Source organism: Cetorhinus maximus, chromosome 22, assembly GCF_964194155.1.
Source record: "Cetorhinus maximus chromosome 22, sCetMax3.hap1.1, whole genome shotgun sequence".
NCBI lineage: Eukaryota > Metazoa > Chordata > Chondrichthyes > Lamniformes > Cetorhinidae > Cetorhinus > Cetorhinus maximus.
Window position 1 is genome coordinate 55,518,413 of NC_135900.1, and position 13,206 is coordinate 55,531,618.

The 13,206-nt window shown below is 37.2% G+C and overlaps 1 protein-coding gene across 2 annotated transcripts in view; it reads left to right on the forward strand.

Annotated features, from left to right (window-relative positions):
* The window catches only part of sult4a1 (sulfotransferase family 4A, member 1), a 62,875-nt gene extending 56,861 nt beyond the window's left edge, over nucleotides 1-6,014 (forward strand). The window contains exons 7-8 of one of the 2 annotated variants that reach the window (XR_013580233.1): nucleotides 310-434; nucleotides 4,575-6,014. Coding sequence is in view for 1 of the 2 variants with exons in the window: in XM_078568357.1 (XP_078424483.1) it covers nucleotides 4,575-4,687 (113 nt within the window). In the remaining variant the exon portion in view is untranslated. The remainder of the gene's footprint in view (nucleotides 1-309; nucleotides 435-4,574) is intronic. The other variant, XM_078568357.1, reaches the window with a different exon arrangement.
* Nucleotides 6,015-13,206: the final 7,192 nt, after the last annotated feature.

Here is a 13,206-nt window from a genome sequence, read left to right on the forward strand (position 1 = left end):
TGTTGATGTTAAAATGGACCTTGATTATTTTTGATGAGATTAGCTAAACTATACCTGCAAACATTAAATAATAATAATAGTTGTAGCTTAATTGTCTGTGCTTTCATTTTATTAATGGTTTAATTTTTAAACATTTTTTCATGTTTTGCTTCGACATCTGGAACAAAAATACAATTATCCAAAAGGAGGTTTTGGGTGAAAAAGTAATTCACTAAAATGCTGCACATTCGTTTGCTTTCATTTTTCAATTTTTTTTCTTAAATTTTGTTTATGTTTGAAGCATTTTGGTTTCTTCTCTTTTGTTTTTAGCATATCGACTCATTGAACTGAAGACCTAGTGTAATGGTGAGAAGGTAGACTAGCCCTATCCCATTGCCCTTCCTTCTGTTTTATGGCTTTTCATCTAAACCCGCACGCATACATTTTACAACAAGGTGGGTACCACAGTTCTTTATTAATCAATAGTATTTCTTAAGTTTATTTTTATCTTATGCTTTTAGTTAAAGGATAAATACATTCCAGTGGGAAACTAATTCCTCATATCACTCGCACCACTTTCTTTTCACTCCATTTATCTCAGTTTTCTTTTAATTTCTGTGGTTTATATCAGCCCTGTTTTAACTAAAGAGAATTGTATAAGTAATTAAATCCTCATTTAGGTCTTGAAACTGAATTAGCGGCGAGAGTGCTGTAATTTAAAGAATAAGAAATATTCACAGTAGTTTAATTCCTCCAACTCTAATTTTGATTATCTTGGCAAAGAGCCTTTATTGCTTCTTGTGGTTTTAACTCAGTTATTTACTTATTCCTGCTATAGTTGTCAGATCTTCTGGTCTCTGAGCTTCAGTGAGACCTCTAGACCTGATGCTATCCTTCTTATTATCCTTAGATGTGTTCCTCTGTTTGCCATCGCTTTAGACTCTTACTTCCTTTCTTTTTTCTTGGAAATTTGCTTGTGTCCATTCTTCCCTAAGGAAGATGACACCTCCTACCTGTTCATTTGCTGTCCTATTTCCTTTCTGATTTCTAAAGTTATGAAAACTGCTGTTAACTCATATTATACATCATCTTGAAAGTTCTAGCCTAATCCATTATCCTCCTACGTTATTATAGTACGTTTGGATCACCAGTATTCTTTTGTGTTACGCACTTCTGAGAGTTCTGCTCGTGAACGCTTAAGTGAGTCATTTTGTCATTGCATTGGACATCTCCAAAGCCGTTGATAGGGTCTGATACTGTACATTTTTTTCTGTTAAACTCTTTATGCTGCAGTTGATGACTCACCATTTGACACTTTTTTTTTCCATTCATTCAGGAATTCTTAAGAATACTGTTACTCTGTTCCTTGTCTATGCCCATGGCCTCCACTCCTCATCTAATTTTTTGTTGATGACTGCACTCTACTTGTAAACTTAATTCAATTACACACTCTTGATGGACAGAATTTTCATTCCTCTCTCAATGCATTAGCTGAATTACTGCATTGCCCTTCGATAGGACAATTAAATTATTATTTTCTTTTCAGTTGTTCAGAGATGTAAGGGATAATTTCATGCATGACACCTTGCTGCCACATGATCAGAGGTAGGACTTTAACACTACAGTGCTGATTCGCTGCCTTGCATTCCCTGTCTTGAGGCTTACACACCAGAAACACAGTCACTGGAAATTACTACTATAGTTTCTTCATTTCATTCAGAAACCCAGCTAACAGCTTCCTTCACTTATTTTTGATGATCCATTCTTGTCTTTACAGCTCTAGGAGCACTACACAATTTTCCATTCAAAAATTCTTAATTTTCATATAACTCCCTATTATTCACAAGATTTAAATACTGCTCCAACTTCAGTGGAGTGTGAGCTAACACCTAATTTTCACTCTTGGATAGGATGCAAGGAGAAAACCTACAATTTGATGAGTGATTCATCACTTATCCTTACTGTCTAAATTCTTGCTCTTCACCATAACCTTTATGGCCTTAGTAGTTTTATTAATATTACCATGGTTATTGCTGCTGTAAAGTTTCCTTTTTTATTCCTGCTAACTCTAACTATGGAAGCATGTGTGCTTTTCTTTTTCTCCTTGCATCCTCAAAGTGTGGGAGAAGAGTCTCACCACACCAACTCCTATTCTAACTCATTCTTACCCAGGACCTCAAAACAGTTGTACTCTTGGCTCTCAATTTTCTCTTTCTTCTACAATACAGAAAAAACCCAAGCAATGTCCTGATTTATCCTCTCTTCTGTCCAACTGTTGATGGCATCTTGGTCTTTGTCTTGGCTCCTTACATAAATTCTGAAATTTTGAAAAGAATGGAGAGGAAAATGTGTGTTATTAAGGAAGGAATCAGTTTAGGACTGGAGTATAGTTTACTTTTAAATGATATGAATAATATAGATAGTATTTTAAGTGGTTATAACCAATATTTTGGAATGACCTGTTAATATTGATATATTGTCCTTCAATATTTATGTCTGTATCAATGATTGTTTTGCACTGCAGAATCTTACAGATGAATGATTAATGCAGAATAAATCTTAATTATCATAAATAAATCTGGCGGAATGGTCCTGTGGGAATCATCACACCACATTCTCTTCTATTTCCACTAATAATTTGACCATGGGACCCACTTCCTGCTCCTTTGATCCCATTCCCATTAAACTGTTGACCATCCAACATCCATTCCTAGCTTCTATCTTATCTGGTCTGGTAAATAGTTTCCTCTGCTCAGGTATTGTGACAACCTTTTTTTCAAAAAACTCACCATTGACCCATTCTGTCATTGCTGACTAACAATCTAACTTCAACCTCCCTTTCCTGTCAAGTCCTTGAATGTCCTTTTTCCACTCTAACACTATCCCTCCTTATCCTTCTCAAGTTGTCTGCAGTCTTTGACACTATTGAATGCGCTATCCTCCTCCTGTACCATTGCCTCGGGTTGAATCTGATCAACCTTGGCATCATACTTGTTGATGATTTGAGCTTCTAACCTCATATCTGGTCCACCACAAAGATTGTTGACTTTCACTTCTGCAATGTCATCCAATGAAATCCACATCTGCCTCAGCCTAATTGCTGCCAAAACCTCCATCAGTGCCTTTGTCATCTCTGGACCTGACCATTCAAGTGTTCTTCTGACTGACCATCCATTCTCATTCTCCATGAACTTCAACTCACCCAAAACTTTGTTGCCTGTATCCTATCATGTTCACCCATCATCCCTGCGTTCACTGAACTAAATTGATTACCAGTCCTTTAAAATCTCAAGTTTAATTTTTTTACCCCCATGTTCATGTCCTCACCCCCTCCCTATCCTTGCAATCTTCACCAGCCATAAAACCCTTCAGCATTCCTTCAGCTGTGACATCTTTCTCATCCCCACCTCCTTCCCTCCATCATTTGTGGCTGTGCCTTCAGTTTTCTACACCACAGTCTCTGGAATTCCCTCCCTGCCTCTCCGTCAACCTTTCCTCCTTTAAGGCCCTCCTTAAAACCAACCCCTTTGACCAAATTTTTCATCACACCTCCTAACATATGCTTTGAAGGCATATTTAAAGCAAAAACCCAGTAGGAACCCGTCATACTGTAATTGCACAATATGGCCTGTTGCTGCACAGTTTCCTAAATTAAATTTTAACTTTCATCCCAATTTTAGGCTGTAACTACCCATCAAGCTACTGTCACCTCTCTCCCCTGAATTTTCAGACAATTAGGCCAGTGCCTAAATATACTGATTAGTATAATGTTATTACTTTTTGATTATAATAGCATACTGTTTAAAAATTAGATTAGTAGAGCTTTAATGATTATGCTAATCATGTACTTCTCATCAATACAGTAGTATAACTTTACTAATTAGTATAATATTACTTTGCTGTTTAATATAATATCAATTCTGGTATAATACTACACCTTTCCTAATTCATGTTTTATAATTACTGATGGTAATCCTTTAATGCGAATAGCACATAGTTATAGATTACCTTAATAGAAAAACAAATTAATGTATTGGAATATTTTTAATGATCAGTATAACTACATTAATGAATTTAATGCTATTAATTAATGTAACTTTTCTAATTTCTACTATTTTACTGATTAATATAATTATATAACTTTACTGATTAGTATAATGGTATAGTTTTATTTATAAATTTAATAGTATAATATTACTGACTAATGCAACTTTACTACTGAAGATTAGTAGTGTAATAGTATAACTTTAAAGTTGTACTATTATACCAATAAATAATGAATCTACTGCTATACTTTAAATGATGCTCTAAAACCATACCATCTTTCCAAACTATTTCCTGTTGTCAAATTTCATATTTGTCAACCAGAACTGAAGAGGAGTGTTGTCCTTTAATAAGCCTGATCTTGATTGGCCATAGTTCAGAATTATCTGTGTGAAACTAATTGTCACCTAGATTTAGCTGGTAATGATTACAAAGTCTCAATGTTGCTTTTTGCGCCATAACTCAAATGGATCTGACCCTAACCTCAAACTTACGGAAATATGTTTTCACCAGGCCGAGTGTAATGCTGGACATTGTTTTGTTTATTTCAGGACGGGTTGGCCTGTGGAAGGACATCTTCACTGTGTCAATGAATGAGAAATTTGATGCTGTTTTCAAACAGAAGATGGGAAAATCTGACCTCAGCTTCGACTTCAACCTTTAGGGGATCAAATGCATGCTCTCCAGTATTCTCGACACTAGCTAGAAGTGCTTCTCTGCATTTGTCCATCAATCACTTGTTGATCTTTGCTGTTACGTGTATTATGACAGCTCTTTAGTGAAGGGTATTGGGTATTCTATATCTATAGTAGCAGTTTCCTCACCTTTGCCATCTTAACTAGTAGGCTGCTTCTTAGCAGAATTGCGAGGCACATAATCTAAGAAAGCAACTTAAATATAAACTGCAGTAGCTTTGATGGTAAGGGCAATTACTGTGTACTCCAAAATGAGAACTATTTAAAATTACGTAAACATATACAACCATACACATGCATGCAAAAGAGACCAAAATTATAAATATGGAAAATTACTGCTACAAGATATTTTTTGTTGTTCTTTATTCATTACATGACACATTCCTGGCTGGTTAGGTATTTGGTTAGGAGCAAGCTCCAAAGTTGTTTCCAGATCAGAATTAAACCAATTTAAGTTATTCAGATATTGCTGAATTTAACTCATTTGGATTTGCAAAGATGATTGGTGTAGTGAATTGAGACAAATATTACATCAGTCTTAGAAATAAAATTAAGAAGGTTAGAGCTGTGCTCCCAAGTCAGTCATAAGATGGTGATTGAGTAATTCAATCTTCTGACACTAGCTAACCTTGTGTTTAATAACACTGAAGTTCTGGTTAGCCAGAACTTAATCTGCAGCATGTTGATGTGACAGTTTGATGCAACTAGAAAATAAGTAATTTAAATAAGCTAGAAGCAACACAGGTCCAGCTGCATTCCATAAATCCTCAGCAACAACATGAGAAGAGAAATCGAGGAACTGTGGCCCCATCATTCACTTGCTGCACCATGGACGGTTTGGTCATTTGTCATTTATCCCTTTGAAAATCACAGCAACATATCTTGACAACTGATTAAATATTATACAGATATATGTTGCCAGATGATCAGGGTCACTGAAAATTACTCCTGAATGTTGAGTATGCAAATATTTTCTTTCTTCAGAGATACACAGAAATTGCTGTGTAGGGTTTCAATTATGCTTGTAGTAACAATTGTAGAAGTAAGTATACTGTACATCATATGTGGCATTTATTTTCTAGTGGGGTGTTAAAGGTTGTGGCCCTGAGAAAATATTAATGCTTGACAAATTACTGGATAGATCTTCCAGAATTTTGATGAAGATCTATATATTTGTAAATATTTTCTGATGCATATTCTACTGCATATGAGAAGCTGGATAACAAACAATTATATTGATGAATCATGCATATTGTGGTAATCAATTATTAGCAAAACAATATACTTATTTCTTAACTCTTGTTTCATGTTTCATTTTGAGCTTAGAAATTACTGTTGGGGTGTTAGCATAGTCATTAAAATGATATCTGTTAATCACCTATCTTAACACAGGCATAAATCTATTTACTTTGAGCAGGTCAACATATCAGTCAGAATAAAGGGAAAAAAACCAAACTGTTTCTCAGCTTTGCTCCCAAAATGAATAATTGATAATGTACTTGTATTGAATTGAAAAAGCTCTTTGTCACAGTAATTGCCACATACTCTGGTGAACTGCATCACAAGGTGGCCGCATTGCCTTGACCATCATTTCGCACCTTTTGCTTTTAAGAATCAGAATGTTACTTACTTTCTTGGAACCCACAGATAATGAATGATTCATGCAGGCTCTCAACTGAGACATGCTGTCTTTAAGAAAAGTAGTAATGCTTTACTAGCATCTTCATCATAGTTATTCAGCCCTTTGTTAATATGCAAGATTGGAATTTGATCAAAACTTTTTATTTGTTAAGGGAATTAAAGGATATGGAACCAGGGAAGGTAAATGGAATTATGATACAAATTAACCATTCTCTAGTTGACTGGTAGAACAGGCTTGAAGCGTTGCATGGTCTTCTCCTGTTCCTATGGAAATAGATCAATGAATTCACTAAGCAATGCTATATGGTAGCCATAAAGAGTCGATATGGTGGAGGACAGGATGTATCCAAATTATTAATTAGAGGCCAGTTTTGAACAATAAATCAATTTATCAATTTTAATTGAATTACAAAATATTTTTATTCCTTTATAGCAAGATGATGTCTTATCAACCTGCATTATTAACTATATTTATAACAGGGAAAATTTTATATCATAAACATATGGAATTACGTATGAATGAGAATTAAACATTAAAATGTAATGGTAATAGGGAATGAATTGGAATATAGATTATACATATATAATAATAGGAATCAGGCATGACAGAGGATTAAACAATAATAAGCATGCATATATATGTGAAGAATATATTGATCAAGATTAGAACACAGTATACATTTATACTTGAGTCTCCGAAAATTGAGTTTAATCCTCATTTTGAACTCATTATCTTGACTCTTCCTCAACTTTCTATTTCAATTCAATAGTTCACTCCTCCATTTAACAATCTGCAATAGTTCCTACATAAAGCAGACTGCTTTTTAATCGCTACTTAATTATAATCTTATCAGGGTGCATTAGGAGACCACCCAGCTATGTCCACGTCTCCCCCTCCAGGTCCTTAACCTCCGATTACTCATCAGAGAGCGTGCAAAGGCAGGGCACTGAATAAATTCCACCTAATTTTCCTTTTCCCTTGCTAGTAGTTTTAGGCTGCTATGGATAAATAAAGAGATTAGAAATCAATTAAAATTGAAGAGAATCTGTGAAGAGTATAATAAAAAAAAACTAAAAAGGAACATAAGAAAATAGGAAAAGTAGTGTGGGATAAGCATAGCTAAAAGGGAATAGAAGGATATTTCAAAAACCATCAACAAGGACAGTAAAAGAATATTATTAAAAGTGAGCTAGGACCCCTGAGGATTGTCAATTTGTGGATGACAATCAAAAAATGGCAGAGATATTTAATTAGTACTTTGCATGTTTTTAACCAGAGATGTCAGAGAGGAGATGAATCCTGAAGTGGGTGAAAGTTGGAGGAACTATATTCTGAAAAGGAAATTTTTTGTTTTGTTAAGCTAAGGAAAGACCAGGGCCTGATGGAATACATTCTAATTCCCTAGTCCCTAATAATTTGGTGCTGGGGCAATGGTTCACAGCGTGCCCTTGCTGGTTCAGATCAAGGTGGGCAATAAACAAAGTTGCCCATCTATCTCATCTGAATGATTTTTGTCCAGAAATCTGTGCTTCCAGTGCTGGTCTTCTCCTCTTAATGTTGCCAGCCTGCTCTGCACACAACAGGTGTTGCTGGTAGCCTTATTTCCTACTCGCATGATTTTTCTCACTGCTTTTTCTTAAAGGCAGGCTGACTCAAAAGGGAAGGTAGAAAGAAAGATTGGCATAGTGGAAATTCTTGAAAAATGAATACGAGGGCATGCAGAAGGAACCTGAGTAATGTATACAGTGATGAGGCATTAGTGTTGCAAGTGGGCAAGAGGAAAGATGACATAGTCCCAAGGACCAGGTAGTCAGGAAAGTCAACTTCTGCAGGCTGGACTTGAGGACTTGCCAGAAGTGCCACAAGAGGTCTAATGATCTCACGTGAGTGGTGAATGTCAGTGAATGCAAGTTCACATGATATTTCCTACTCACGACACCGCCAATCTCTCACACTGCTCAAAGCATCACACCCCCATCACTAATCCAGCATCGTTCCTTTGCACTCAGAACTCACGTTTGACATCCAAATATTTCACTTTACCCTCACACATATATTAATGTTTCCAGCCTCACATTGACCTCTCACTGCCTAAACATACCTCCAGTTATGGTAGGCACATCAAACAAAATGCTATACAGCCACTGACATTCGGTCCTCTTTCTAGCACACAATAGAAGGGGGCAGAGCAAAATTGGTGGGGAACAAGGATGTCTACATCCGAGCCTATGGAGAAGGTGGTTCTCTGCACGCAGTTTTGGTTGCGATGGGGTCTGTAACATCCAATGTCGGCGAGAACATTGAGGATTACAGCATGGTCCTACTTTACAACCCTTCTCAATTCCCAGCACATCATCCTTCTATCTGGAATGAGGAGTAAGTTGCTGATCATGTGACCATGGACATCTTGCTTTACACTCCACCCCTCATGCCAACCTACTGCTTCTGAGTTACTGCTTCCAGGCACTCAAGAACTGCCACTTGCCCTGCAGCAGCAACCGAAGGGAAAAAAGAGAGCAAACATGAGCAGTTATAAAGAGATCCTGTCATTTGATCTGATAGTCGTAGCCATCAGCTCAGATTTGACATTGCACCTACCTGGGAGATAATATAGAATTAGGATCAGCATGTATTAAGCCATCTGGGCATGAGAGTTGCAGCCAGGCCAGTGGTAAAGGATGGATTGTTTGCCAACTTGCCTGTTTTCCAGAGAACAAAAGTGACAAATGCATTCTGCTGTAGAGGATTCTTATGAGGACTTCAATTGAACAGCATGAATGGTTATGTACACAGAGATGTCGGGTGTATTGGCTGGCCTGCCAGACAGTCCCATGTCACTGTCAAGGAGTGTGGAGGAGTCTGTCTCCAAAATGGCAAAGGGCATAACTTAGAGCTTGTCCTCTCTGCAGCCTCCACTCCATCTCCTTGTGATGCTGCAAACCCACAGGCCCTGTCACTGCTGGCTCCATACCTGTTGCAGCCTTTGTGTGGACAGGTCACAAAATCTGATGCAGTCACGTGATGGTGCAGAAACCAAATACACCAAAACACCCCCCAAAACACACCTGAGTACATTCAGATACTTTCCAGTGAAGAAGTGCCATAAATTTCACTTGCCTGAAATTATGGTGCCTGGCCCTTTTTTATTCGTTCATGGGATGTGCGGCAAGTGGCTGTCACTAGCGAAGTCAACAGTTATTGTCCATCCCTAATTGCCCTTGAAAGGGTGGTGGTGAGCTACCTTCTTGAACTGCTGATTCTTTGTTTCAAGAGTGGACAATGCAGGCATTGCTAGGACCAACATTGTCCATTTTTGGTATGTTGCCATCATATCAGCTGGTTGGGCTATGACATCAAAATAACACCTTTCTACAAGCAGGGGAGGCAGCTGTGTGTATCCACATTAAAGATGGGTGCAGTGCAGATGGCAGCAGGCAGAGCTGCTTTCCCTGAAGGATTGAGATAAGTCTGCTTCTAGCAGTGCTATGCAATTGCATTTCTTATCCCAAGTGTTTCAATGAGATCACCTTTTCTAAATTCCAGGGAATATGGGTCCAGTCTCTTCAATCTCTTCTCACAAGACAATCCCCATATCTCAGAAAAATGTCTAGTTAAACTATGTTGCACTCCCTCCAAGGTTAATATATCACTCCTTAGGCAACAGGACCAAAACTGTACACACAACTCCAGGTATGGTGTCAACAAGGTCCTATACAATTGCTTTACACTTATACTGCAATTGCTTTTATAATTGCTGTGAATCTGCATGCCAACTTTGTGATTTATGTATAAGGACATCCAGGCCACTTTGAATAGAAACATATCCCAATCTCTTGGCATTTAAAAAAAAATGCTACCTTTAAAAATTTACCTATCAAAGTGGATAACTTCACATTTCTCCACAATATATTCCATCTGGCATATTCTTGTCCACTCAACTTGTCTATATTGCTTTGCAGCATATTTGCATCCTCCTCACAGCTTCCTTTTTCACCTAACTTTGTATCATCAGCAAACCTGAATTACATGACACTGGTCCCTTCATCCAAGTCATTGATACAGATTGTAAATAGCTAAGGCCTAAGGCCCTCTTGGTAACCTGCTACATACTGCCTGCCCATCTGAAAATGACCTGTTTATTTCTACTAGTTTTTGTCCATCAACCAGTCCTCAATCCATGCTAATATACTAACCTAATTCCATGAGCCCTAATTTTGTGTAAAAATAATCTCATGTGTAGCACCTTATTGAATATTTTCTGAAAATCCAAAAATGCTACCCCAGTACCCCCTTATCAACACAGATAATTATACCCTCAAGAAACTGAATGGATTTGTCAAACATGATTTCCCTTTCGTGAACCTTTGTTCACTCTGCCTAATCATATTATAGTTCTCAAGTGCTCTGTAACCACATCCCCAATAATAAATTTTAACATTTTTCCTACTATTGATGCCAGGCTAACCTAGTTCCTGGATTTCTTTCTCCCTGTTTTTAAAAAATAGAAGAGTTTTATTTGCTACCTTCCAATCCATGGGAATTTTCTAAAATCTGGGGAATTCTAGAAAATCAAAACCAATGTATCCACTATCTCTGTACCATCTCTTTTACAGGATAACAGGAAGAATGAGTTATTAGTTTCCTTTCCTCCCATCTGTTTAATATTTGCCCTTTTTTATTCTTATTAATAAAAAACAATGGTGACATGAAAATCAAACTTATCGTGCATGCGCAAAGAGCTCCAGGGAGGACGTTAAGAGGTTTCAAGGTCATTTAAACAGGTTGAGTGAGTGGACAAGTACATGGGGCAGATGCAGTATAATGTGGATAAGTGGGTTGTTATCCACTTTGGGAAGAAAAATAGAGTGGCAGAGTATTATTTAAATGGTGATAGATTGGGAAATGCTGATGTACAAAAGGACCTGGGTGTCGTTGTACACGAGTCACTGAAAGCAAGCATGCAGGTGCAGCAAGCAGTTAAGAAGGAAATGGTCTGTTGGCCTTCATTGTGAGAGGATTTAAGTACAGGAGCAAGGATGTCTTACTGCAGCTGTACAGGGACTTAGTGAGACTACACCTGGCGTATTGTGTGCAGTTTTGGTCTCCTTACTTAAAAAAGGATATACTTGCCATAGAGGGAGCACAGCAAAGGTTTACCAGACTGATTCCTGGGATGGCAGAATTGTTGTATGAGGAGAGATTGGGATGACTAGGCCTGTATTCACTGGAGTTCAGAAGAATGAGAGCGGATCTCATTAAAATGTATAAAATTCTGACAGGGCTGGACAGACAGGATGCAGAGATGATGTTTCCTTTGGCTGGGGGTTCTAAAACAAGGGGTTATAATCTCAGGATAGAGATAGGTAGGCCATTTAGGACTGATGAGAAATTTATTCACTCAGGGGCTGGTGAATCTATGGAATTCTCTATCACAAAAGGCTGTGCAGGCCAATTCACTGAATATCTTTAAGAAGGAAATAGATGGATGTTTAGACACTAAAGGCATCAAGGGGTATGGGGAGAGAATGGGAGTATGGTGTTGAGATAGAGGATTAGCTATGATCATATTGGATGGAGAAGCAGGCTCAAAGGGCTGAATGACCTACTTCTGTTCCTATTTTCTATGTCTATGTTTCAATGCCATGGGAATATGTTGGCTTGGTTCATCGTGTATAGCTATACTTCACCTGTCAAAAGAAAATAGCTGAGAAAGGGGTTCAAGAGATATGGGAACAGGGTGAGTAAACATTATTAGAACTATTTGCTTGTGTGGAGGGTAAATGTCTGCATGGACTGGTTGAGCTGAATGGCTTGTTTCGATGTAGTATCTTCTGTGTATATCTATGTGAGGCCTGAACAACAAAAAGCAGTGACAGTATCCCAGCCAGATGTCTTGGGGCAGCAAATAGCTATGTGAACTCAAACTGCAAAAAAGAAATTGCAAGGCTATAGGAAAAGAGCAGGGGAGGTGGATTAATTGGATAGCATTACCAAAGAACTGATGGGCCAAATGGCCTCCTCCTGTGCTGCATCGTTCTATAACAGCTTACTGCCAACACAAATGAATTTTAAAAATGCATATTTACATAACTTGGAGGCTTGTTTATGTTCCTCAAAGTCTTTATAAACGCTAAACACTAAGTATTTTAACATGTTTTAAAGGGAACACTAAGTGCTTTTTTTTGGCTAAAATTAATAAAAATTGGAATTATACCACTCCTTTCTCATTCCATCAATCCCTTCCTATCCACTTCATAAATTGTCTAAAATTATGATTTACATGTCTTCGCTTTACTAGATTGCAAATAAATCAATTTGCAATATGGCATTTCAAAGAAGAAACATGGTCCATTTGAGGTGCGTTTTTTGAAAAAAAAAGGACTGCTCAGTTCCTGGAATGGACTATTCCAAAAATTCAGTTTGCACAGCTGGGATGAAAATTCACAATGTACAGGACACAATACTTATCTTTTCATACACATTTGTATTTTTTTTAAAAATTGGACTATTTTAAATGTAAAAACATTGTGAAATGTTATAGATGTGTCTTTGTGAAAATAACACTGAGAAGCTTTTCATACTATGGCACTTTTCATTGGGTTTGATACCCCATTAAGATGTAAAACTCTATTGGAAGTTATGTAGTATAAAGATATTTGCTGTAAACCAGCGTATTTAGATCACCTTTCCTAAACTTTTTCAGTAATTGGAAGCAACTACATCCCACTGATCAACCACAGTCTCACAAACTGAATTATTGTGTAACATAGCATGTGTTCTTGTAGGTCATTTAAATACACCATTTAAATCAGATTTATTTTTTAATGTTCACATTGCTTTTAATTT